This window comes from Bubalus kerabau, chromosome 18, assembly GCF_029407905.1.
Source record: "Bubalus kerabau isolate K-KA32 ecotype Philippines breed swamp buffalo chromosome 18, PCC_UOA_SB_1v2, whole genome shotgun sequence".
Lineage (NCBI taxonomy): Eukaryota > Metazoa > Chordata > Mammalia > Artiodactyla > Bovidae > Bubalus > Bubalus kerabau.
Genome location: NC_073641.1, coordinates 30342690 through 30370675, shown reverse-complemented (window position 1 = coordinate 30370675; position 27986 = coordinate 30342690). Strand labels below are relative to the sequence as shown.

The window sequence follows — 27986 nt, the reverse complement described above, 5'->3', positions numbered from 1 at the left end:
TTTACCTCAAATTTACTGGAATCTGGAGCCATCTTGGGGGGAAATCTCATTATATAATATAAAGTTAATATCCCATGGAATGCTTTTGAGGAAATGCTTTTCTTTTTCAGAAGAAAGCATGAAATGTTGAAGGTCATAACAAAGTGAAATCAGTTAATCAATACATCTGTACTGAGCAGCTTCAATACATTCAGCACTGTGTCAGGAGCTATTTATGAGCAACAGAAACAGCGTAAGTAACAGAGGCAATCTCAATTTCAAAGAGTTTAAAGCAAAGCAATAAAAGACAATAATTAAAGCTTCAAGTCAATCCAATAATTATCCATTGAGTTACTGTGCATTAAATTTAAACAGTCTCTTTTGTAAGCTCTGCAGTGGTTACTGAATTGAGTAAAACTAGTTTCTGCCTTCAAGGAACTTACAATCTAGAAATGGAGAGTTAGAGCAGAGGAAATATTAGTGAGTTGGAGAAATCAGAACAGACTTTTTTGAAGAAAAGAGTATGTGGTCTGAAGGAGTTAGCTTAAATTTGTATTATTTTTAATAAATAAAGACCTAAAATTACTAACTAAACAGTGCCTATAAAAGAAAAGGTATTGCTGTCCACAAGACATAAAAACTCCTAGGAAAAAAGAATAAAAATCCAGAAAAACCAATAGGAAAATAGAGAAAGACTACAACAGGCAGTCATACTCAATTATACTTATATACTCAAAAGACTATAAATTGCCAATAAGCATTTGAAAAAATGCCCAACCTCACTAATAATCAAGGAAATACAAATAAAAACAAGGTGAATATTTTTCATCCAACCAATTAGAAAAAGATTTAAAGATTGATAGTGCCTATTGTTGGAAATGTTGCAGAGAATTAGGTATTTGCAAAAAGAGTTGGCAGAGTATAAAACAAGATAGTTTAAGAGCAATTTGCTTGTACCTACCAAATAAAACACCAGTTCCCTATGATTCAATCAATCCACTTCTAACAATCTATCCCAAAGAGACCGCAGAAAATTTGCATAAAGATGTGCATTTATTGCAAATTATTTTAATCACAGAACATTTTGAAAAGCCCATCATGACTGCAGAGGCATGGTTAAAATATAAGACAGTGCATCCATTCGATAAAATTCTCTGCAGTAGCTAAAAAAAATGCGCTAGATCTCTTTGTACTGACTAAGTTCTCCAAGCCAGCGGAAGAATCAAGCTGCAAAACAACGTGGATTGTGTGGTTCCTTTTAAATTAGAATATACATGTATAAATCTATGAATAGATGTACATTTGTGTGTGGCTAGATGAATACAAGAATGGGAGGATTATTTTACAGCTATTAATGCCAGTTACCTTTGGAATGAGGAGTAGACTTACAGGTTATGATACATAGGAATTTCAGACTTAATATGTCTTAAATGGTTTGCACTGAGAATATGTTCATGCAGTATTTATGCAGTTTAAAAAATAAACAAAGAAGAGGCATTTAAAGAAAGTAGAATTAAGACGGGGCGTCCCTGGTGGCTCAGCTGTAAAGAATCTGCCTGCCAGTTCAGGAGACACAGGTTTGATCCCTGGGCCAGGAAGATACCCCTGGAGAAGGAAATGACAACCCACTCCAGTATTCTTGCCTAGGAAATCCCATGGACAGAGGAGCTGGTGGAATATAGTCTATGGGGTCACGAAAAAGTAGGACATAACTTAGCTACCAAAAAACATCAAAGAATTAAGATAAAGATTGAGTGGAAGCTGAGAAGGATGAGTTTGCATGGGATGGTGATGAATCTAATCTAACTAGGGCTGTGGATGCATCCATAGTAGAAACAGGAATTAAAGTTTAATGAGAGACAATTGGGACTAAGTTAAAGAGACCCTTGGAACTAGAAAGAGCAGTGCAGGTTTCATGCTATAGCTTCAGTATTTGTTAAATTCACTAGGATTTTGAGGAAGGACCATAAAACCTCCACATGACCACTGTGCTGCTCTATTTGACCTTAGGTTAGGGAGTGTGGTGGCTCAGAGGTTAAAGCATCTGCCTGCAATGTGGGAGACCCAGCTTCAATCCCTGGGTCGGGAAGAACCCCTGGAGAAAGAAATGGCAACCCACTCCAGTATTCTTGCCTGGAGAATCCCATGGATGGAGGACCCTGGTAGGCTACAGTCCATGGGGTCACAAAGAGTCGGACATGACTGAGCGACTTCACTTCACTTAGGGAATGTGGTAAGGATCAAATTCAGGTGAATTTCATATCATACCACCTAAAATTCTCCATTTTCAAGGTCAAATTTGGTTTGCCCCTACTTTGGTTGTTAGATCAATAAGATGAAGTTAAGATAGCATGATTAGTTTCTCTCAAAGCAAAACTACCAGCTGCTTTATAAAGAAGTGTCCAAATCCACTTGTTTTAGAAGAGGCCAGTTGGGGCTAGCTAGTTTGTTTCCATTATAGAACAATTGCAAGAAGAACCTATATAAATCTAAAAATTGGCAAGAGCTTTGAGATTGCCTTCCTTCCATAGCTTCCCATTTCTCTCAGATAAAATCTCACTTCCTCACTCTAGCTTAAGGTCCTTGGTGACCCCCTCCCATAGCAACCCCTCGGATTCAACCTCTCCCTTTTTGACTCTGATTCTACCACAAAGGCAAGTTATCACACTGCTGTTTCCATGGTTGACCAAGTCTGCTGGGCATTCCCATGGGCATTTGCTACTGATAACACCATTTGGGAAAGGGGACTGTTGTCTTTGACAATCCTGCCCCCAACCTCTTTTCTTAATCCCCATGGAATAGCAGAGGTCACGCTTTTACTTTAGACTTTACTGAGGGCTGGGATTCATTTGGGAAAGGAAGTTCATTGCAGGAAAGAGAAATATAACTGCCACTAGAAGAGGCTATTTTGAGAATCCATAGGCTCCAGGCTGCCCTCAGAATCCATTATAGGACTTCTTGGTAGCCTAACTCCTGGCCTGATGCCATTAGTGGGGCCAGTTTACTGAGCAGTGAGACTTCTGAACGTTTATTTTCCTTAAAGTTCAGTTCAACTGCTGAAAGATTTGGATAGAGGAAAAGGTTCATTGCCCATCAGGTCCCACCTTAGCTAATGAACCCTTTTGTGCCTCAGTCTCCTCTTTTCTAAAATATGAAGAATAACAGTATAGCGTCCCTAGAGGGTTATTGTGAATTAAATGTTAACATAAGTAAAACTTTTAGAGCAGTATCAGGCTGGGCTACTAAGTTCTGAATAAGTGCGAGTTATAAATATCCACATCACACTGTTGAACTTGCTGCCACATTTCCATTATGTTACACTTCTGCAGTTGAATATTTTAGCATAGGTGAGGAATTTACATTTTTTTTCTAGTAAATTCTATTGGTTGGCTTGGGATCATTTTTATAAACCAGTGGAACTTTTTTGGCTAGACTCTATCATCTAACACATAGATTATTATGTCCAATTACTATAGCATATCACAGAAATTGTCTGTCATTGTGAAAAAATGATTCCTTTTTAAAGCATAGTGATTGAGGGTCTACTATTTACTATGTTCCTGAAGGCATGTGTGTGTGTGTTTGTGTGCACACAGTGTTTAAGGTAGGGATATAACCTCCTCATCTTAAAGCTGAATATAGTTTTTAATAAGACCACAAATAATCTCAATGCTTAAATAAGAGTCTGAGATGAGGTGGGGTAAGCAGGACACTGGCTTGTGAGCTGAGTTTGAAAGCACCATGTCATAAAGATCTAGCTTAGCAACATTGATGGCTTGGAAGTTTTTATTAGAGAAACTTATCTTATAGAAATGCAGATAGAAAAGTTTTTAATTTTTTTCCTTATCCCTTAAAATTTAAAAATATTTAAATATACTGCACCTTCAGGGCATGAACAGAGTGAGGTTAGCTTTGTTTAACCAAAACATGGCAGCCTGTAAAGCCTGAAAACAAAACAAAACAAAACAAAAAAACAAATGTAGGGCAAATCACAAGAAGGCCTATTTTATGGAGTGAGTAGTAAACCAGGAGGTGATCCCGGGCAAAACATTCCATGCCTTTAAAACGATTTCAAATTTATTTGTGGAAAGGGCACTACTTTGGGAACACAAGCTTGATGGATAGACAACTATAAAATTAACTCTTGTGAGCTCATAGATTTTAAGTTTTTCGGGAATTTAGAGCACAGGACGGCAGGAGGAAGTGTTCATGATAGCCAGTGTTAGGAGAAAGAGAAGAAAGTGCTTTTGGCAGCCAAGGGGCCTGTACAAAGCAACATGCCCAGGAAAGACTTGAACCTGTCCTGAAGAAGCATTTCAGGAAGGGTGAGCAGGAGATGAGCCTCTACTCGAAGACTGCAGTGGTCCAGGTAATGCAGATGAACGTTTCCTCTTATAATTCACAACGAATGTGATGTATTCCAGGCTGTACAACAAATCATTTTGTGTTTTCTTTCTGCAAGGCAGAGGAGTTGGGGCATATGATCTCTGGATGCTTTTCTCTCTCTAGAATCTAAAGACTCCATAAGGGATCACAGCCATTCCTAATTCTCCTAAAGAACACATAGTCACTGTCAGCATCAGAACTGAACTGATTAAGGGTCTGAGCCAGTTTGACAACTCTTGGGTACTCATAGTGATAAGGAAGCTCATTGAAGCTGGAGTATCTATAAAGAGGCTGAAGGTACCACCCATTCATGCATTCAGACAGCAAGCATTTTCGCCTCCCCGTTATATTCCAGGCACTGCACCAGGCACTGGGGATGCAGAACCAGGTGAGACATGCACTGCTCAGGGAAGCCGCCCCAGTGGAGAAAAGATTAACAAGCCTGTCCTAGGGCACATGGCAGTACAGAGGCAGGGCAGCTACCTCGGCCCAAGTTGTCCTTAGGCAGAACAGAAAGTGAGGCTCAGAGCACTATCTCAGTTCTAGGCAAGACAACAGGGTTGTAGCAGCTTTCTCTTGACTGACTGGCAAAAGGGTGGCATTAAAAAACAAGCCAAACAGATATCCATCCTTGACGGAGACCCTGGCACGTGCCAGTTGATTCTGCCGATTTTTCATGGATGGAAAGACCGAGCAGAGCAGAACGGGTGAGTCTCTGCAAGTGGAAGAAGTCTCTCAAAAGGGGTTGTATTTCCTAAAGGGCGCTCCAGAAGGGCTGAACTACTTCTATCCGGGAGAAAACACTCTGGCAGTGTAGGCACGGGAGGGTGTACGTCTGGAGTCATTTCAAGGCTTTTTCCATCTTGCCTGATGTGACAACAAGGAAGGGTTTGTTCGTTTTATTTATTTATTTCCCATTTTGAACGATTTCGCTTTGCCCCTCTTCCCCCCTTCCAGCCACTCGGGTTTGGGTTTTCCATATGACTCATAATTCCTTCCGAAAGTGGAGTCGAATTCATAAAAGTGGTGGAAGCGCGAAGGGGGGGTGGGGGCGGCGGGCTAGGAGCCCCAGGGAGTCTTCACTACCGACATTCCCACTCAGCCCCCGGCGCGAGCGGCGGCTGGCCTGGGGAATCCAGCCTGCGCTCTGCCGGCGGGGATACGAGCGAAGCCCGGGCGGCCGGGACCGGGTGACTGGGCGGCGGGCGCGGGAGGGTCGGCGGCCGGCGGCGCTGCAGCAGCCTCGGCACGGCAGCCGCCGCCCGCGGGCGCGAGTGTGCGCGGGTGTGGAAGGCCGGCGTGCGGGCCGCGAGGGGTGTGCGCGCGTGAGGCGGAGCGGGGCTCGCCCCTCGCCGGCGCCCGCCGCCCGGCCGGTGATCGCTCTCCGGCCGTCTCCAGCACCCTCGGCCCCCCCACGGCCGTTGGTCTTGGCGGGGGGAGGGAGAAAGTGAGAGTCGGTGTCATCACCATCCATTGTCAGGAGGGGAAGAAATTGGAATCCAGCAGCGGCGAGCAGCAGCTGGGCGGTCACATCTGGGAATGCAAAGCCGACCTCCCCCCCCTCCTCCTCCGCCACCACCGCCTCCTCTCTCACCCGGGATCACTTCCGAAACCACTTCGCCTTCAGCCCCTGCCTCGGCCAGAGGTTTCATTTTTAACTGAATATTTACGAAAGCTGGAAGCGTGCGAGGGGGTGGGGTGGGGTGGAAAATAGCGGCTGCTTCTTTTCCAGGGATTTATTTAATGGGGATGTGTTCAAGGCAAGAGCGAATTCAGAAGGATATCGACGTCGTGATCCAGAAGTCCAGAGCCGAGAAGGACTGCCTGTTTGCAGGTGAGTTCTCGCCTTTCCAGAGCCTCGGACCCAGCGCCAGCTTCCTCTGCCCGCCCGTCACCCCCTTGCCCAGTTTTCTGGCCGCGAGGTGTGTGGCTGGGGATGGGGGGTGGGTTGCACATCCCCATTCTGGGGTTCATTTGGCAACAGCTGCTGCAGCGGGAGCGGGAGCCAAAAGGGGGAGGGGGCAACAGCCTCTCTCCTTCTCCCCTCCCCCCGTCTGGGGCGGTCACCAGCTTTGGGGACAGAACCCTGGTGGCCCCGAGCAGGGGTCTAGGCAAGGAGCCGTGCATGGTATTTTTAGTCCCCTGTGGACGCCTGGAGCGTCCGATCCCGCCTCCGGGGTTTCAACAGCAGCGACCCAGGCGGCTGATAGGACCCGCCGGGTTTGCGCAATGGGCTGAGCGGCGGCAGCCAGGAATGGAGCCCGCTGCGCTGCGCGGCGCTGGCTGGCTGCGCCCGGCGCCTAGGCCCCCCCCGGTGGGCAGCGTTGGGCCGATCTCCGGTCGCTTCGGCTCCCTCTAGTACCTCCGACTGGCAGTGTCATGCCCCGGAAAAAGAAGCGATGCCCTAGGTCCCTAAGGCGCCCCGAGCCTCTGCTTGGGGGTCGTCTTTCGTCCATTTTGCTCCCCCTGGAGGGGGACAGGATTTTGCTCCCCCAGCCGAGAGCTCAGCGGGGGCCGCTTCCGGCCGCCCGGACCGGGAAATTCCCGCCGTTGCCATGGCACCCGGCACTTGTTGCGGGGGGCGGCCACGCGCGGCACCCGGCTCAGGGTGCGCAGCATCCCCTCCGGCACCGCTCGGAGAGGGGAACTCGGGGTTCTCCAGCTCTCGCCTCCCGCCCAGCCAGGCCTCCCCTTGGCTCTATCAAATAAATAAGGGGTCCGAGTCAGGACGAGGGTTAAAAATCCACTCCCGGGGGTAGCTTTTAACAAGACTTTTCGTTTCAGATTTCAGATACTCAGACTCCACCTTTACTTTCACCTACGTTGGCGGCCCCAAAAGGTATTTATGTGTATAGAGTTGCTTCATTTCCTGTTCACAAGCTGGTGTTTCCTTTGTTCTTAGCGTGTTCCGTGTTCGGGTGTTTTTTACTTCTTCTTCTCTTTTTGTTGTTGTTTAGCCACGTCCCAAGCCTGAGGTCTCTCGATTTTAAATAGCAGAGGGGAAATAAATAGGTTTGATTCAAGTGTTTCTAAGATCACGCCACGGGCCAACAACGGAGCTCTCACACTCTTCGTGCTAAAGATGTTCTACAGTAGTACCTAGCTCTTGAGCGTAGGGTTTGACATAGGCGAATGCAAAACCAGAATATTGGGCATAAAAGACATAAGATGTCACAGAATAGTTTGGTCACATGTGATTTTTCTGGTGAGCTGGGGCTGCACATTTCTATGTTTTTTGGTAGGTTACCATAAACATGTAGTCTGCCAATTCTCCATCTTTTTTTTTTTTTTTTTTAAAGGAGTCCTATTTTGGTTTTCATAGAAAGAATTTGGAAGTTATATGTAGCTGGAATGTGTAAACTTCTTTCTTGAGGAGGAAGAATGAGAGATGCATATGTTAATACTAAGTTGTTAGCAATGTGAAGTAAGCCCAAATCCAATTTTGTGTTTACCACTTAGAGATGAAATTAAACAATTAAATATGCCTTGCTGTCTTCACTTGTTAAGGTAGAATTTTTACCCTGTTAGACCTTTGGGGACACAGTGGTTTAAAGCAGTGGCCACATCTGAGAACTGTCAGAGATTTAGCTTTGCTGTTAGAACCTGACATTCAATACCGTTTGATCATATTCCAAAATATCTTTTAGCTAATGGAAACATTTAGGAACATATAAATTGCAAAAGAAGCTTTCTTCTGTAAATACATTTTTAAAAAGCTTGGAATTAATGTGAATCTTAAAAATGCTTAGGATTTGTGTTGCAGTGTACATTTCAAAAAAGCTTGCATTGAAATAGTTATCACATTTCCTATAGGCACACTGTACCTAAGTGTCAGGATTGGTATATTGATTTGATTTACTAGTTGAAAATATAGCATATGTAGTATGGACTTTATTAAAATTACAATATTTCTAAATTTTCTATAGTACTGTTGTTTTTGAATAAAAAGAATACATTAGAAGAGATTCAGGCAAATTAGCACTGTTCCTACACCTACTATCCGAAGGATGCTGGTGTATGACTAATAATCTCTTGAATTGTTTTAATAGTTAAAATTATGCTATGTGGCCCACTGAAAACATTTCTTATGCTTCTGGGTTGATACCTGCTTGAGTTGTCTGTTTCACAAATGTGGTTCTCATGAGAGGTGTGGACTGGAAAAGCCCTGGGTAGGCTTTTCAACTAATTAGCTTTATTATTAACAGTAAGATACTTGTTTTGGCCTCAGTTTACTTATCTGTACAAGAAGGGGATGAACCTTACAGTTAATCACTAAGATCTGTTTGCACTAAGATTCTTTATCAGGAAACTACAGAACTAGTGTTAACACAGTAAGAGGTGGAGAAGTTATAACTGCCTCCAGGAGCAAGGCCTGGAGATTGGGATGGATAATTGCAATAACATCAGTTTTCAGTGTAGGAACAAATACCATGGCTGCTCGTAAAGTAAGAGATGTTTCCTTCTTTATGTTATCCTCCTAAAGGATAGTTTTTTCCTTGCTTCCTGATTTAAATAACAGTTCACTTGCATTTGTAATGTGGAATAGCCTGCTTTTTAAAGACTGTTGTGAATTGTTGCTGTGATTGCTTTGTGCTTCCAAAAGCTTGCTCTATAAACCAACGTATAAAAGATTGTTTTAGTACTGTAATAATAATACCTTTAATATTACCCTTTTATGGGTTTGTAGCTAATGGCAGAAAATAAATTTTCTGAAAGAAAAAAAATTGTTTTCATGAACTACATTGTCTATATTAGAATTTGATACTTGTTATGTATTTCTCATTGCTGTGTGTCAATCAGGTATTTAAAAATGAAATAATCCTTTGCTTTCATTTAAAATGCTTATCAACTTACTATATTCAGTTGATAGTGTCATTTTGGATTGTTGTTGTTCAGTTCCTAGGTCGTGCCCAATTCTTTGCGACCCCGTGGACTGCAGCATGCCAGGCTTCCCTGTCCTTCACTATCAAACTCATGTCGGTTAAGTTGGTGATGCCATCCAGCCATCTCATCCTCTGTCACCCCTGTCTCCTCCTGCCTTCAATATTTCCCAGCATCAAGGTTTTTTCCAATGAGTTGGCTCTTCACATTAGGTGGCCAGAGTATTAGAGCTCCAACTTCAGCATAAGTCCTTCCAATGAGTATTCAGAGTTGATTCCTTTTGGATTGACTGGGTTTGATCTCCCTGCTGTCCAAGAGACTCTCAAGAGTCTTTTCCAGCACCACAATGTGAAAGCATCAGTTCCTCAAGTGCTCAGTCATTTCCTGTAAACTAGACTTATTTTCCTGATTAAAGGAAGAGATCTTCTGGAGAGATAGTCCGTGTTTATCTTGAATTATACTGTGCTATCATTTCATCTAAACCATTGAAAACATTTATGTTCAAGAAATGATTTCAAGAATAATTTTCAGTTTCAGGTTATATATAAAACTTAATCTGCTGTTTCCTCTCTGACACTCCCCAAGAATAGTTACACTTTGTTCTGAGGCAGAAGTTGATTTTGTATGTTACTCTTCAAAAAAGAAATAATACTGAAAATTTTTTTCACATAATTTTGTGTGTGTGTGTGTTTCTGTGGATAAGAGGACATGCCAAGAGGCCAGTGTGTCAGGGCTGGCCATCAGCCTAGTAGGTTGGCCTTTCATTTAGAGGTTGTGAGAGGGGCAGAGTGCCTTTTACATTTGCCCTTCTATCTGCGTGGACTTCAGGTGAGGTTTGAAGGGGAGCAGATAGTCAGCTAGAAGACTGGGTTCACTTGGTTTCCCCTCGTGGGAAGGTTCATGGAATTATTATTATCCTCAGCTTTGTATTTGAAAACTTGAGGCTCAGAGAGTGTAGAGAACCGGCTCAGATTTGCTCAGTTAATGACGGAGCTTCCACGTAAAGCCTGTTCTGTCACACTTCTGAGACCTGTCCTCTTTTCTGTACACTAGTGTTCCCAGCCTCTTTGAGCAATCTCTTGAGACTCTTGAACATCAAAAAAATGATGCAGCTGTTTACCTGAGAGTTGTAGTTTTCACATCATTTGATTGAGAAATAATGCGAAAAGAAGTGTTAAATGTTAAGAATTGATTATTAATGCAATCTACGTATGCTTGAAAACTTGGGGTATATATATATCGGGCAAGGTTAATTCTTGTAGCACTGATCCTTACAATGCCTCTGATTCCTGGCCTCCTGGGAAGAACTCCACAGTCGTCCGTAGTCCTGGGCTTGCTGTGGGCTCCTCCCGAATGCTGCCTCGCAATTTCATGGGTGTGCTAAAAACTATAAACCAGGAGCCTCAATTGTATACAGTTTGTAAGCTGATGCAAATTCATTCCTTCCCTATACTTTGTCATGCTGTTTGTTTACTTTTTTATTTCTCCCTTATTGGTTGGTAGTAAACTTAAGACCACAGAGATTTGGGGCTCTTGTCCTTCACCTCACTTGCAGTCAGTTGTACAGTCAGTGGTAGAAGAAACAGAAGGGGCCAAATGAGTGGTGACAGCTACAGAGAGGCTGGGGAAGCAGGCTGAGTACCTGGGGCCAGAGGTTAAAGACGGAGAGTAGGGGCAGCCCTGAAGGAGCCTGGTCACGGACCCCGGTAGGATTCCCTGACTGAGCTTTTAGCAAGAAAGGTATTGTGAAGATATACCTGAGGTTTTAAATGTTGATTGTTTAAGAAAATGGAAAAAGAGATGTCAAAAATTAAATTAAAAACCATCTTCTATTAACATTAGAATTTATTCTCTCAGAATTTTTGTGTGTCTGTCTGGATATAAAATATACACATCCAAAGACTGTTGTTATCCTCTCGAGACCTCACTGTTTTTCACCCAAGAATATAACATTAATGTCTTTCTTTTAGAAAGGATATGAGAGTAAAGAAATACTTATTGAATTAGGAATTTTCCAGTCAAGGAGTGTGCATGATAAGAAATCTAATATTTATATTACAGATTATTAATAAATTAGAAATTTAATATTTGGTGGAATGTTCAGAGTTGCCTGTGAGTTTACACCCTGTATTGTGTGTCCACAGCTTTGCTCTTCTGAAGTAAGTAATTTTGTTTCTGGCTGTGCCGGGCGTACATTCCTTTGCCTGGACTTTGTCCAGTGCGGTGAGTGTGGGGCCACGCGCCCTTGAGGCGCACAGGTTTCTCACTGCGTGGCTTCTCTTGTCCTGAACAGGCTTCAGTATTTGCAGCATGCGGCCTCAGGAGTTGGGACTCCTGGGTTCTGGAGCGCACTGGGCTTAGTTGTTCTGCAGCATGTGGGATCCTCCTGGGCCAGGGATCACACGGGTGACCCCTTCCTTGGCAGGTGGATTCTTATCCACTGCCCCATCAGGGAAGCAAGTCCCAGATTGACAGGTCTTCTGGCTGGTGGAAAGCGATTTCCTAACCCAAATGACCAGGTATAGGGATACTCAGATAGTTCAAAAAGCCCCCAATCTGGTGATGTCACTCAGGAATGGAATTTCTTATGAATCCAGAAGTTGCTTACTCAAGTTATAAGCCCTATTCTCTGACCTGTTCAAATGTGTCCAGAAGACAGATAATGCAGTTTTTTAGGATAATAGAGAGTTATGGGGGCTGTGGTACACTGGAGAGTTTGTTTTTTTTCCGAGTATTTAATTCAGTTACAAAAATCAATACCACTCTGGTGGTCGACCACATCTTCTGGGGATCCTAATCTGCTGGAGCTCCCATTGCACAGTCCTTTACTCATGGGATGCTATGGAAAGAGGCAATCCAGTTGACTGCTAAAGTGCATTTGTTTTCTTTTGAGTTTCCTGTAAAGGAGGTGTGTACATGTGTGCAGGAGCTGGGGAACTGGGAGGGTGGAGAAGTAATTCCAGCATCTCAAGAAAGATTCATCAATTTTCACTATGCAAGAAGTACACTAAAATTTTGGAATATGTCATTATTTTGAAACCTTCAAGAGCTCCTGAAGGTGTCAGAATGAAAAGAATGATCATTTTTTAAAAAAATAAAAAAATTAGAATGCTTCTCTTACCAATGGGGACCTGTTTTCCATAATTTTTGATTCTATCAATTATTACCCCAAATGATATATTTTTTTAAAGTGTGTTTGCTGGAGCCCTGGGAACCTGCCTTGGAGGTTTGGGGTGACTGGTGGAAGGGAGTGTGAAGGAAGCTGAATGAGTGAGAGCCAGGCTTTCACATCCCTTTGTAAATTACAGCTGCTCTATCTAGCTCTTTCTGTTTCGGTATTACATTTTCTTTGAAATATGTTTCATTGGTAAATGAGTTTTAAAACCATTGACCTAAAGTAACCACCAATTTAACACAAGTTTATTGTAGCTTATATATTAAAAAAAATTAAACTCCATTTATTTCATGGATTAAAATAATACTGCTAATGATATTTATTGGGCATGGTCTCACCTACCTTATATCCTGTATTTGCAACAAAGAAGACCAATAGGTATTTTGTCAGCTGTTGTACATTTTATAGCTAAAGAAACTGTTGGGTAGTTTAAATAGTTTATGGTTAGTAAGAAGCTGAGTAGGGATATACTGCAGTGTAAGTCAGTGTTTTTGTGAGGTTTTAAGGGGCATGGGTTGAACTGGCCTGACTAGAATAGCTGGGAGTGTTTGGGCCTGGGCAGGGATTGCTTTTGCTGGTGGAATGTCTGCCAGGGGCAGTACTGAAAATCTATTGCTTGACAGGGCAAGTGCCCAAGCCCAACGCTAAGCAGTAATGGTAGGAAACTTATCTACATAGACTGTGGAATTCTTGTGCAAATATTGGGCCCATCCATTTAAATTCCCCATCATCTCTTTCTGCAGCATTGGGGAAAAAAGAAAAAAGGCATAAAAGTGAAATTTCATCAGTCTGAAAAATATTTTGTAATTCTCTGCACACATTTGCTTTTGGATGGGTTGTGCTGTAGTAGATAAGTATTGCTCTAAGACAGCTGTCACTAACTTAGTATGGAATTTTAATCAAGTTATTGATACGTAACCTTTCTTTTTTTCATTCTTTAAATTTCTGCAATCCTGTCTCCCATGTACCCCCAGGAAAGACTAATCAAAATATGTTTTTATTAATAAGACTTGTCATTCTTGTCTTATTGTGATCATACTTCAGGTTTTCTGTTCAGTTATCTCACTTCATTGCTGGGCAGTTCAACCCAACACATGGAAACATTTCCTCCTTTGAAGAAGCTTCTCTTCCCAGCCTTTCCCTGGTCAGCTTCACATCATTTGAGCCTGGTGTGGGGAACCTCAGTCTCAGATTTCATGTATCCCACCTTCTTCTTCCCTTCTAAGCTCCACCAGCTCTTACTTTGAAATCATTGTTGGCACCTTCATCGCTCCCCATGTCTACACTTGGTCTGGGTCCTGATAACCCTGACTTAGGTCAGTCACTTTTAACCAAGTGACTTAAAATACTCGATTAACAGCTACTCACCCATCCAGTTCATTTATACCTGAGCTCTTTAACTATTCATTTAATCAAAACACTTTCCTGCTCAGAAGCTTTCAAGTGCAACCAAGATTTTCTCCAGATTAAATTTAATTCCCATTCTTGACTCTCAAGAGTGACCTTTCCCATCCATTAATATATGTTTCTCAGCCTTCCAAATGCTAACTCACTGCTGTTTATTTATTGACCTCATCTCTCTAATTAGCAACAGTTTGTATGAACTCAGTGCATTAAGCATATACGGCTCTTCAAGGTTTATTGATAGATAACATCTGTGTTGCATAATATTCTTGGTTTGGCTATCAAGATCATGGTTTTTATTATCACAAAGACTGATTGATTTCATCTTTCCTTTGACCACATGTGGCATCTCTGGGAAAAAATGTAATGTGTTCACACAGAAGAGGATAGAGGGAGACCCCGAGTGGAACAAGTTGAGATTGAGAAGACAAAAATGAAACCTGAGGAGGGTGGGTGGGATGAGAAAATAAATAGATCAGTCCCTATACTGAATAACAACAGCTGGTCTCAATTGTAGTTTATTTGCATCTTGGTGACATCCAGTTTGTGGCTGACACCTTCTTGGTATTAAATGGAGGATGCAAATGATTCAGTGTTAAATGTAAAAGGAAGACATTCACATAAGCCTTTGAGCAGTCAGATCATTTTTCCTTATACTGAAATTAGCAACCAAGATAGCTTCTTTCTGATTGAAATGTAGGTTGGAAAGACCTTCCCAATGGCCTGAAAGTATTCTTAGGATTTGTTAACCAACTCTGAAGTGCTGTAGTTATTTGCATTTTCATCACTGTTTTGTTTAAAAAACAAATACAGGTAGTTATTAGCCAAGATTTAGTTGTAAAATATTTCCTGTGTTTGAAGTAGAGAATTGAGCCAGAGACTAATATAACTAGTTTACATTTGCTAGACTTTCACATCTATGCAGAAAAAAAAATTAGGCAAAATTGGAAAACAACAGACCAAAATACTATTAAGGATAGAGCTGTATAAAATAAATAATGATAAGTTGAATAAAATAAGTCACACAAATAAAATAAGTACTTTGTTTAAGAACTAGAACTCGTTTTAGCAGAGTGCCCAGAGTATAGTATTTCCTAATATTTCTTAAATGATAATAATATTTTTCCTATGTGGTAGCATTTCCCAAACTGTTTAATTAGCTGTTAGATATGTAGCCAAATATGTCTGGGAAATGCTTAGTTAAACAATATTAAAAAATTTTAATGGTTGTCTTCTTAGAGGCTTTTATATATTAGTGTGCATTATGTATACCCAAGAGGTGAATTAACTATTCAGGGTTTTTCAGACTTATTTGATTACAGATCTGGAACATCTCAAGAGAGCTGTTTTGTGGAAAACACTTTGGCAAACTCTGAGTCCTTTTCATTAAGAAGTTTTTGAGTAAACAACAGTATAATATAAATGGAAATTGCCGATTCACACGGAGCCCCAAAGAATTTATTTGCAGTCATTTTTACAGAACTTGCTTTATGACAGGAAAAGTCTTAGTTAAAGGCACTTGGCATTTCATGCCACCAACATTTCTACATGAGGACTTCTTTTTCTGGGCTGCTCACTCTCTCCTCGGTTGTATTGAAGTCATTTATAATGAGAGCTCTCATCTATTCTTCTTTATGAAAGCACTGAAGTTAGCAGGACCCTCTCTGGCACATGATTAGAAGTCAGCCTTTTAAGGACGTGTTAGAGATAGATAATGATTCTGTGCAGCAGAAGGACTCGTTATGTCCTCTTAGATTCTGCCACTGTGACTGCAGTAGAGCTTCTTAGTGAGCCATCTTTGATGGAATATATATTTTGGGAGAAGTTGGTGGTGAGAGAAGACTAGAATTTGTCTAAATGTTTCATTTCTTTGACAAATTACATTTAATAAATCAATGAAAGGTATCTATTTTGTAAAATCATTTTCCTCCCAGTGACTATATGAGAAAATTACTTGAAGGAGTTTTTAAACATTTTCTCAGAATTTTTTCAACACTAGCCTGGAAATAAACTCTCTCTTCTTTAAAGAGCATCAGTCATTAAACTTCAGGCAGCCACACGTTACTTTGGGCATCCCAGGTGGCGCTTGTGGTAAAGAATCCATCTGCCAATTTAGGAGATGCCTGAGACAAGGATTCAATCCCTGGGTCAGGACAATCTCCTGGAGGAGGGCATGGCAGCCCACTCCAGTATTCTTGCTTATAGAATCCCATGGATACAGGAGCCTGGCAAGCTACAGTCCATAGGGTTGCAAAGACTTGGACACAATTGAAATGACTTAGCATGCACACGTGTTACTTGTGCTAACATATGTGTGGAGAATGAATTGTCTGCTTTAAAGTGCACTCCTGGGGACAGAGGGTCAGGTCTGTATTCAGAGTGATTCATGTTAACATTTGATGTTTTTTTCTGTACTAACTACTGTTGTGATTCAGTGGAACCTCACACATACTGAGAATCTAGTTAGTTCTAGGTTTCTCACTTGGAAGTTAGTGTGTAAAATGTTAACATTGAATTTGTAATTGTGATAATACATTTATTCACCTACATGTATTTATATCAGTGATCTTCTTCAGAACAAAGTCATCCATATTAGCATGTGGGAGACCTAAGCAGAAGGCTAAAATCTGCTTCCTGGATAAAAGCTGGTGCAGTCATCCTTTCTCATTAAAATGCACCACAGCTAGATATGCAGCAGGAAAAATACAGGCCCTCCAGCTGAAAAGCAGTCATCGCTTTATTATTACTACAGAATTTGATATGATGTCTATAGTGATTGGTGGTGGTGGTTTAGTTGCTTTGTCCTGTCTGACTCTTGCTACCCCATGGACTATAGCCTGCCAGGCTCCTCTATCCGTGGGATTTCCTAGGCAGGAATACTGGGGTGGGTTGCCATTTCATTTTTAGCTAACGAAGAAAGATGTTTGCATAGTTCACTGCGAGCCACATTCTTTCTTGATTCTTCTTGGATCAGCCGATCCTTCTGGGAAAACTAGCCTAGAACAGTGAATTCAGTGAGTTTCAATTAAGTGATTTCAATCAGAATTGCATATTCTTCACTGAGTTTATCCCCCCACTGATGAAACTTTGGCCAAGAAAGCTTTTAAACTTAATTTTTTGAAATCATACTAGTTTGATTTCATTTGCGCTTTCTGTGTTGACATCCTATGTCATTAATTTAAAATTTCCAGTATCCTCAATTCTCGATGTCCAATATATACAAAATTCTTTCTAGCTGTAAGTAATTGATAGGGAAAAATCTACTTAGGGCAATAGTTTCATAAAAAAGTTTTTTAAAAGAAATGTTGACATTTTTCAGTCTTTGGATTATTCTGGGAAATGTTACATTTCAAATGTACTTTGAAATCAGAATTCAGGTGCTTAATACTTCACAGCTATTAGAACGGCCAAAATCCAGATCACCGAAAGCACCAAATGCTGTTGGAGATGTGGAGCAATAGGAATTGCTGGTGGGAAAGCCAAGTGTATGTCCAACCACTTTGGAAGACTGTTTAGATAGATAGCTTCTTGTAAAACTAAACCTACTCTGACCTGTGATTCAGCAGTCACACTCGTTGGTAGTTACCCAGAAGATTTGAAAAATGAATGTCCACATGAAAATCTGCACATGATGTTTGCAGCAATTTTACTCAAAATGGTCAAATCCTGGATATAACCAACATGTCCTTCAGATGGTGGATGGATAAGTAAACCGTGGTATATCCAGACATGGATTGTTTTCCAGTGCTAAAATGAAATGAGCTATCAGGCCATGAAAAGACATGAAGTGAAGTTGCTCAGTCATGTCCGACTCTTTGTGACCCCATAGACTGTAGCCTACCAGACTCCTCCGTCTATGGGATTTTCCAGGCAAGAATACTGGAGTGGGTTGCCATTTCCTTCTCCAGGAGATCTTTCCGACCTGGGGACTGAACCCAGGTCTCCTGCATTATAGGCAGATGCTTTACCTTCTGAACCACCAGGGAGGTCCAAAACAAAAAGATGTGGAGGAAACCTAAGTGCATTCTGCTAAGTAAAAAAAGCCAATCTGAAGGGCCACATACTATGTGGTTGCAACTACATGACATTCTGGAAGAGACAAAACTATGGAGATAGTAAAAGGATCAGTGGTTGCCAGGAGTTAAAGGAGAAGGAATGGCTAAATAGGTAGAACAGAGAATTTTTAGGATATTGAAACTGTTCCATGTGATACTGTATGGGTGGATATATGTCACTGTGCATTTTTGTAAATCCATAAAATGTACAACATGCAGAGTGAACCCTAAAAATAAACTGTAGATTCTGGATAATATTGATGTGTAGTGTACGTTCCTCATTAGTAATACATGTACTGCTCTGGTGGGAAATGTTGGTGATGGGAGAGGCAGTGCTTGTGTTGAGTGTCAAGGGTGTTTGGACTTCCCTGGTGGCTCACATGGTAAAGAATCCATCTGTGATGCAGGAGACTCAGGTTTGATTCCCCGGTCGGAAAGATCCTCTGGAGAAGGGGATGGCTACGCACTCCAGTATTCTTGCCTGGAGAATCCCATAGACAGAGGAGCCTGGTGGGCTACAGTCCATGGAGTTGCAAAGAGTCAGGCAGTGACTGAGTGACTAACGCTTTAACACACTTTTCATGAGGAATCTCTATATTCTGCTCAGTTTTGCTGTGAATCTAAAACTGCTCTAAAACAAAAAGCCTGTTTAAAAAAATTGCCAGGGGTAAAAAAAGCAGGTACTTGCCAAAACTTTTCCAACTTATGATTCAGATCTATAGAAAGTTTAAGGATTTCTTTTTGTATTATACAGGTATATAAATTTAAATCAGGAAAGTATAAAATTAGCTATTTAGTTTTACTAAATAAAAGTGTCTTGGCACAAAACTGAAATGGGTAACCTGTGTTATGGTTTTAGCATTTAGCTAATTTTGTAAAAGGAAATCAGTTTTAAATTAGAAATCAGTTTTATTCAAATAGAAATTATAAAACTGTACTAAATAATAAGTATTTTGTATTCCAGGAGATATCAGTAACTATTACAAATTTTCTGTGCCTCCAGAATTTTAGTCACCATGTGCTGTATTGTGTTCAGTTGCTCAGTCGTGTCCGACTCTTTGCGACACTATGGACTGTAGCCCGCCAGGCTCCTCTGTCCATGGGGATTCTCCAGGCAAGAATATTGGAGTGGGTTGCCATGCCCTCCTCCAGGGGATCTTCCCAACCCAGGGATCGAACCCAGGTCTCCCACATTGGAGGCAGATTTTTTACCATCAGAGCCTCCAGAAAAGCCCTTAGTCACCATAGAAATCCAATATTGATAATGCCAGTGCATTTCTCAAAACCAAGTAGAACTTGGTGCTATCAGATATTTCTGTGGCTGAATACTGAACTTAAACATAACATATTTTTGAAACATTTCTCTCTTGCACACACATGCACATATGCACAACCCTGCAAAATCCTGAAATGACAGTGCATTTTAAGCTTTCCCCCTCAACATACAAAGATAACATTCTGAAGTACATTTGCAGACATTAAGAAAATAATCTGCCTATTTCATTCTCCACATACACATGTCCGCATATGGTTCTCAAAGATTGGAGGCACAGAGAATTGAATTACTTTGAAAAATTTTTTTTTAGTGGGGAGGGATGGGTAAACAAGGAGTCTCATATAATCTTTAAAAGTTTTGGTACCACATTACAGCTTTTAGAACCACCACAAACATACATAAAGTTCTTAATGATTATAAGTTTTACTGTGTTTACAAATTAATTTTAGTCTAAATATTCAGAGATTATGAAATTGTATTATATTTTTTGAAGAAAATACTGCAAATATAGGTTAACTGATAGTTATTTCACAATTCTTTATAACCTGTAACATTACAGCATGGTATAGCGCAATTAATTTGGATTAATCAACCAGTTAAATGAATTAACCTCTCAAAGTCTGGATTTTATCATCTATGAAATGGCAGTAGTTATCCTGCAGGGTTTGGAGGACTGAACTAGATAATAGGTTTGGAAAAGTGTGTTGTTAGTTGTTCAGTCGTGTCTGATTTTTTGCAACCCCGACCCCTTGGACTGTAGCTTGCCAGGCTCCTCTGTCCATGGGATATCGCGGGCGAGAATACTGGAGTGGGTTACCATTTCCTTTTCCAGGGGGTTTTCATGACCTGGGGCTCCAAACTTGGGTCTGCGGCATTGGCAGGCAGATTCTTTACCATCTGAACCAGCAGGGAAGCCCAGTAAGTTTGGAAGGGAGACCTGAAGACTGTTCTTTGGCTTTGTGGTTTCCTAGAAGGAATAATAGGACTCAAAAGCTGTTAAACTCACTGTTATATTTTATTCTAACAAAAGGATACAGATTAAAATCAACAAAGGGCCCAGGCTCACTGGGCAAAGTCCAAGAGAAACCAGCACAAGTTCCCAAGTGTCTGGTCAGTAGCGTCACATGGACATGTTTGCTTTTCCCCACCATGATGTGTGATAACACATGCAGGCTATCGCCAACCAGTGAAATTCCCCTGAGTCTTGGTGTCCAGAGCTTTTATTAGGGGTCAGTCACAGGCATGATGGGGAAGTCATGGCAACCCACTCCAGTATTTTTGCCTGGAAAAATACCCATGGACAGAGGAGCCTGGGGTCTCAAAGAGTTGGACACGACTAAGCGACTAAGCACACAGGCGTGATGCCCCTTTGTGACTGACCTCAGCTACTTAAATTCCAGCCACAAAGCAAAAAAACATTGTTGGCATAACTGTCTGAGCAAATCCAAGACCACAGGCCTACAGGAACATCTTTGTCAGGCAGAAGATTCATTCCAAGGGCTCCAAGCTCATTTCCTAGGAACTGGCCAAGGGCCAGTCCTAAAGACAGACTTTTCCTGGGAACGTGCAGGGTTTGAACGGCCAAGGCCCGAGTTAACCCTTTCCTGCTGTGTCCAACACAAGACTTGAAAGAGAAGGCAATACTTGTAATTATTGATAGCACTAGCCCTGATTCTGCTTCCTTGGTGGCTCAGTGGTACAGAATTCTTTGCCTGACAGTGCAGGAGACAATCGTTCGATCCCTGGGTCAGAAAGATCTCCTGGAGAAGGAAATGGCAACCCACTCCCACTCCACTATTCTTGCCTGAAGAATTCCATGGACCGAGGAACCTGGCAGGCTATATAGTCCGTGGGGTTGTAAAGAGTCAGACATGACTTAGTGACTGAAAACAACAACAGCAACAAACCCGATGGTAATTCCTGGAGTCTAGACCCCAGGAGCAGGCAGAATAAGGGGAGAAATGCCCTATTTGGGGTAGGACAGTTGCCCTGATTGATTTGGAAATAGAAAATTTTCTCAGTTTAGAAAGTCATTAATTTGCAAGGTGTACTATCATTGAATAACAACTTCTAATGAAAACTGTATTAAGTATACACCAAAGTTAAAAAGATAGCCATAGCATACGTTCACTTATATAACTGCATGCTATTCTTTTTTTTTTTTCCAGTGTCTCAAAGTTAAAGTGTAGACCTTTGTCATTTTTAGAGTCTGAAGATTCTCTGGAATCACTGGCTGTTGTCATGTCACTGCTTTATTCCAGTGATACTGACTTGCCTTCCCCAAGTTCTGGGTTCCTCATCTTCACCTATAACTTGAGAATAGTTAGGCCTCCTTTTCTTTTAATTTGAAAAATGACAGGTTTTTGTCTACGTTTCTTATTTGCTTTACCTTGTATTTTTTCCCTTTCTCTCATCGAGTTGTCTAATTGTGAAAATTACACAACCCTGGAAAATCAGTTAAAGTATGTTTTAGAGTCACTACCAGAGCCCTCCTCTTGGCAGGTCCCTCCTACTGTCCCAGCCTCCCCCATCCGTAGAATGTCTTCATATATTCTGATACATTTGGCACTTTCCCCTGACTTTTCTGGCAGTGTCTGACCTGTAGTGTGACTGTCTCCATAGGGGGAAAAATTATTTTAAGGCTGTGTCATAGCTTTATGCAACAGGCACGTGGTGATTCTAACACAGGTGACCCAGGGGTGACAATCAAATGAGGTGAAATGTTCTGTTGAGGTCTGAGTTCTCTCTTGCTAACATTGGCAGGTAAATGTTACAACTACTTCCTGTATAGTAGTTAAGAAGTTTATCCTTTGATATATTAGTGATAATAAGTTAGAAACATGAATCTTATAATCAGGGAAATCCAATAAAAAAAACAAAGACTTACTGAGCAAGTAATTTGAGATTGGCAAATAATTCCTAATTTCTGCTTCTGAATTGCCTCTTACATTTTGGTCCCAAGCAGATTTCTCATTCATATCATGTCCTTTACATGCTGGTGAAGCTGTTTGAAGAAACAGGTGACTGGAATAACTTTATGCATTCTGATAGCCTAGACATTAACATGCTTAATTGAAGTATCTGTTTGATAATTTAAATTAATTTGAAGCAGTGTAATGAAGGGATTTTTCAGATTTTGTAGAGAGGCTAATTTAGGGACCAAATATTCATCACTAGGCTGACTACCTCTGTCTCCTCCATTACCCTGCATCATTGCCCCTTGTTCTTATTTTTCACAGCACCCTCCCGCCTGCTTCCCACACGCTATGTGCTGTTTTTTTATTTTATTTTTGGACAATGACTCTCTAGGCTGTTAGGGCTTCCTGGATGGCTTAGCCATAAAGAATCCACCAGTGGTGCAGGAGACGCAGGTGTGATCCCTGGGCCGGGAAGATCCCCCGCAGGAGGAAATGGCTACCCACACCTGTATTCTTGCCTGGAAAATCCCATGGACAGAGGAGCTTGGCGGGCTCCAGTCCAAAATGTTGCAAAACATTGAACACAACTGAATGACTGAGTATGCATGCATGCACTCGAGACTCTTGGAGCTGATATGCCAGGCAAAGTGGGAAACGGGAAGGGTGAATAATCATAGAGGTCATTAGTAAACCATCTGTATTCTTGCTGCTCCTCCATTCACTCTGTCCGCTTCTCTCTGTGTGCATGTCTATTTCAATATACATTTTACATGCAGAAATCTACAGTTTTTTAAGAGCAACTATTATCACAGTTAAAACCTGGGGAAATTGATTTTCTTAAGGGAAATACCAATTGGCAAATAAAATTAGTTGATTTTTTCCCCCCTTGAAACTTACTTAAGTGTATTGATCAAATACACTCTGAAGAAAAACATCGCTGTCTCATAAAATACGTTTCATTTTCATATGCGTTCCATATTCCCCTAACTCAAGTTTCCTCTTTCTAAGGGTTATTTCCTAAGTGATGTTGAAAGCCATGTATGTGGTAAGAGGGCAGAATTGCAAAATCAGATATAAATAAAAATAAAATCTTGATATATTTGGTACAAATCCATCTGTCCCATGTCCTTTGTTAGGACCTGAGGGCATGCCTGATTTTCATAAAAGCCATGCCTCACCATTTAAAGAAGCAAGCAAAAATTATTTTTGATACCCTACTGAAAAACACATGGATTACTTAATTGTATTAGAAATTTTGCAGATGGTTGAAATTTTATGAAATGCTGAGTTTTATCTTTTTTGTGAATTCAAAAGATAGACCCTAGTTTTCTTTTTTAAATTATTTATTTATTTTTGGCTGTGCTTGGTCTTCATTGCTGCACAGGCTGTTCTCTAGTTGTGGTGTGCATGCTTCTTATTGCAGGGGCTTCTTTTGTTTCAGAGCACAGGCTCTCAGGTGCATGGACTTCAGTAGTTGTGGCACACGGGCTCAGTAGTTGAGGCTCCTGGGCTTTAGAGTGCAGACTCCACACTTGGGGTATGTGGGATCGTCCTGAATCAGGAATCGAGGATCAATATCTCGGATCCTCAATGATCCAGGATCGTCCTCGATCAGTGTCTCTTACGTTGGTAGGCGTATTCTTTACCACTGAGACACCAGGGAAGCCCAATCCTAGTTTTTCTTAAAAATTAATTTACATAGATAGTTTCCCTAATAATAGGGTATGAGTGAGTTTTTGTTCCAACTTCAAAGAATGTATGTTACCAGAGACAATAAGAATCAAATGTGTCCTATCCTGTTAGAAAATGCTACTTTCTCTTGACATTTTAAATGACAAGAATTTAATGACATAGCTAAGTGTTCTTTTGGTTCATTTAAAAAAATAGCTTCAGTAAAATACAATTAAGCATTGAGATTTGTTCTTTCAATATCTTAATTTTTTTTTTTTTCAGCTAAAAATTAAGTGAGTTTAGCTTTGAATCCAGTTATTCATTCTTGAAGAGCTGTTGGGTTGCTGATCCATGAGGCAAAAGTCATGTTACCATCCTGGATGTGGGTAGTCACTTATAAGCATCTTCTAGCTCCTGTTTACTTAAAATCAGAGGGATTAGCACTGGGTGGCTGAAAAGGAGGGTGAATATTCCTCCTTGATATCTAGAGCAGCAAATTTACAGATTCATTATTCTTACAGCTCAAATTGTCTAAGAGCCTCATATTATGAAATTTAATTTCAGTTTCAGCTACTTGTGAAGCAGTTTATTGAAAATAGAATTAAAGTCCTCATTTTGAAGTTATAGAGGAGACTCAAGAATCACAAGAGAGTTTCTTTCAACCTGAAGTTGAAAGTCTGTGAGTTCAAGGACTAATAAGTAAAAAAGTAAATGATACAGTGTGATTATTAAGGGGGAGCTATTCCTGTGGTTACTGTGACCTGGTTGAGGAACATTGAAATCCTGAATCTCCCACTTTCTGTGTTCTGTCTTCCCACACCCCATTCTTCTTTTTCAGTTTCTTCTTTTTGAATATGATGTGATTGGAAACCAAATAACCACGCTTGTTAGAATCCCGTCTAAAATGGCACAGACTTCGTTCAGGGACCAGAGGGAACAGAAGGACAAATTTTATGACATATTTTTTGATAGTTTAAAATGATTTTGTATGTTTTGTTTTCTTCTGTGTTGAATTTCATGGTTACCACTGTTTCATATGCGCACACTTACAGCTTTTGCTACAAAGCAGAGGATGAGTTGGTTAGATAGCATCACCGACTCAATGGACATGAATTTGAGCAAACTCTGGGTGATAGTGGAAGACAGAGGAGCCTGGCGTGCGGCAGTCCATGGGGTCTCATAGAGTTGAACACGACTTAGTGACTGAACAACAACAATACAAAGCAGTGTAAATGTTGCACCTATTATCATTGTCATGTTGACAGATGGCAGTGTATGGATAGATGGTTGGAATTTTGTTGTTTGAGTGAGACTGTGCCATTAGAAATTTGTTTTCCCAAGTAACAGTATATTCTGTACTTCTCCTGAGTGGAGAAATCCAGGTCTGAACTAAGCATAATTGAATACATAGCAAGGGGAGGTGGTATAGGGAATAACATTTGATGGCTACTTCTTTTCCTTATAATTTGTTCATTGTATTTTAATGTGAATAAGAAGTTTTTCTACCAAGAATTTGAAAGTAACATTTTGCGAAGGTAAATTTTAATAAAATCATTTGGGCTTATTTATAGTCACTTAACATTTTCAGTCCATGTGTTAATATTAATTCTACTTGCTACAGAGAAAGTGCATAAATGGTATTCAGTGTGATAATCACCTTATTACTGCAGACACGTAGAAGTTTGGCATTTTTAATATCAGATGTTTTAAGTTAAGAGAACTTGCCAGTGTCCCACAGCAGACAATCTCTGCTTGCTTGTGTGTCTTTAATCTTTCTGTGATAAAATTAAGCCTAGAGGCCTTATGCTATTTTAAATTTTCAAAATGAGGTCACGTAAATGTTGTGTCAGACTTTTAATTCATGAGTAGTATCCTCATGAATAGTGAAGATAAGTTATATTTATATCCTACTACTTGCTTAGCTGTGGATCAGCAGAGGTGAACAGAGAGCAGTAATATTACTTTCAAATGTTGGTAAACTATTTTTCTTGATCTCATATGAGTATGATGACTTTTTTTTCTTTCTGAATGTCGAAACGTAAGTGAGAGTACATTTGGTGACGGCAGGATGAAATGCTTCAAATTAGGGCTGACCTGGAAATTTTATGGATTTGGAGGGGGAGGGAGTGAAAAGGAACTTTAAAAGCAAGAGAATGAATAGTAGAGAGGATGGATTAGCAGCAGAGCTCAGGGATCCCAGGGGTTTATCTTGAAGAGATTGAGGAGAATTCCTGTGGTTTATGCTGCAGGGAATCAAATTGAAAGCCTTCTACCTAGGAAATGATTTAAATACCCTGGTGCTATACAGAGTGTGAATGCTTTATTTACTTTGAGGAAGAGGTTTAACCCTCCTCATAGATTCCATCAATTTCAGATGTAATGCAAGTACACTTCCCCTTTGGCTATTTTACAAGGACATTGAGGATTAATTAAATTTAAAAGAAAGTAGTGTATTGAACCCCAGGAGGCAGAGGAGCTATGTATTATTTTTCTCATCATTCATTCCTTATTCATTCATTTTGCAAATATTTGTTGAATATCAATTACAATGAAGACACTATAGCAAGGTGCTCTAACTGGGAATATAAAGATGAATGATGAGGGTGGCTTCTGCCCTCATTACATACGTATTGTGTTCATAGTTTATTGTAAACATTCCATTCTAATATGAGTAATTGTGCAGGGACATAACATTGCCAGTCTCAGCAATAATTAATCTATGACTAACTTCACTGATACATATTTTTACTTTGTAAATTCACTTTTCTAAATTTAGAACTGCTCTACCTTCTACTGTAAGAGAGGCACAACATATACATTTTTCTATATTATAATCATTGCTCTATGGTTGCCTTTTTCTTACAGAAAAACACAAATTATAATAGTAAATCAAAATAGACCCCTCATATAATACTTTTTCCATTAAAATATATAGGTCATATTTTAGATGGCACATGGAGAAGAATTTTAACCACATATTCGTATTTGTGAAAATATTGCTAAATAGGATTTAAAAAAAGAAAGTCTCTAATATTCATGTTCTTTAATTAGCAGTAAAGAAGCATAAATTAATCTACAGTTTGAATTAAAATTATATGCTAATTATTGAAGACAAAAATTTAGACATTTCCAATAAACATTTGTAATTTATTTTAGTAGAAGAATGCACACTATTTTCCAAAACGGCTGGTGAAGGTTTCCTAACTTAGATGACTTTTATAGCTAATTGGTTCTTGAAGTTGACTGAATAATGAGTGAACAATTTTGACTACCAGCCTGAAAGTGTTAGTTGTTCATTTCAGTCTGAGCAAGTGAAAGTAGATAAATTTGTAATATGTGCCTGGTTCTCTCCTTTGGGTTTGAAAAGAAATAAAGACTCTTCTTCCTGAATGAGTAGAGAAGAGAAGGAATTTCTCTCCTTGATTATTTCTCAATTTAGGTTTGTGTTTTTGGAGAAGGAAAATAGTGCTGGAATCAGTAGCCTTTGTCACTGCCAAATAACAGAGCTGTGACGATGTCCTGGGCTGGGATGAAAAAATACTGGATGAAGAATAACGATAAGTGACAACTAAAGTTTTATATATATTCATATATTCTATTTCTCTTCATCTTACGTAATGTTATAAAAATGATAAAATGCCTAAATGTAGTCTTGACAGAGCACCAGCGTCCAACTTCTGCTTCAATTACATGAGCCTATCAGAAACCTTATGAGGATATTTTGGGGCTAACCTAATGTTATTTGGAGCCAGTGTCAGGAGTGATTTCCAGGACTCACTTGACTTCCATATTTATAGCTTGGGTTTTTAAAAATGGTTTTTTCACTTTGGCTACTTTGAAAGCAAGGAGTTTAGTAAGTGTAACAAATGACATATTTTTCTATTTGGCCTCCTGTTCCTTTCCCAGAAGCAGGAGGTGGGTGAAGCCTCTCTGTGGGTGGTGTGCTTGCAGGGCACTCAGGGGTCCTGTGGTTCTGCTGCAGCTCCATTCCCATGAAGATCAAATCATTCAACATCTCTGTGGCTTCTGCTGTCCCGCTTATAACCTATAAGAAAAACCTAGACTATAGGCTCCTTTTACAGAAAATTCAGATTTTATGACATTTCTTTTTTTTGCACATAAAGTGTTATTTGATTAGAGAATAGGGATAAGCACGCCAGGATTTCTGGAATGTGCAGATCATTCTCAGAGCATGGAACACACACAAGCTGTGTGTCTTGACATTTGTATCTGTCAAGATG

General features: G+C 40.4%; 1 protein-coding gene across 2 annotated transcripts in view; it reads left to right on the top strand.

Moving 5' to 3' along the window:
• Nucleotides 1–4611: 4611 nt before the first annotated feature.
• Nucleotides 4612–27986, top strand: part of PARP8 (poly(ADP-ribose) polymerase family member 8) — a 201204-nt gene continuing 177829 nt past the window's right edge. The window contains exons 1-3 of one of the 2 annotated variants that reach the window (XM_055554414.1): nt 4612–5072; nt 6098–6199; nt 7150–7204. In XM_055554414.1, the coding sequence (XP_055410389.1) occupies nt 5042–5072; nt 6098–6199; nt 7150–7204 (188 nt within the window). In that variant the 5' untranslated portion in view covers nt 4612–5041. Of the gene's footprint in view, nt 5073–5525; nt 6011–6097; nt 6200–7149; nt 7205–27986 lie in introns of those variants that run through there. The other variant, XM_055554413.1, reaches the window with a different exon arrangement.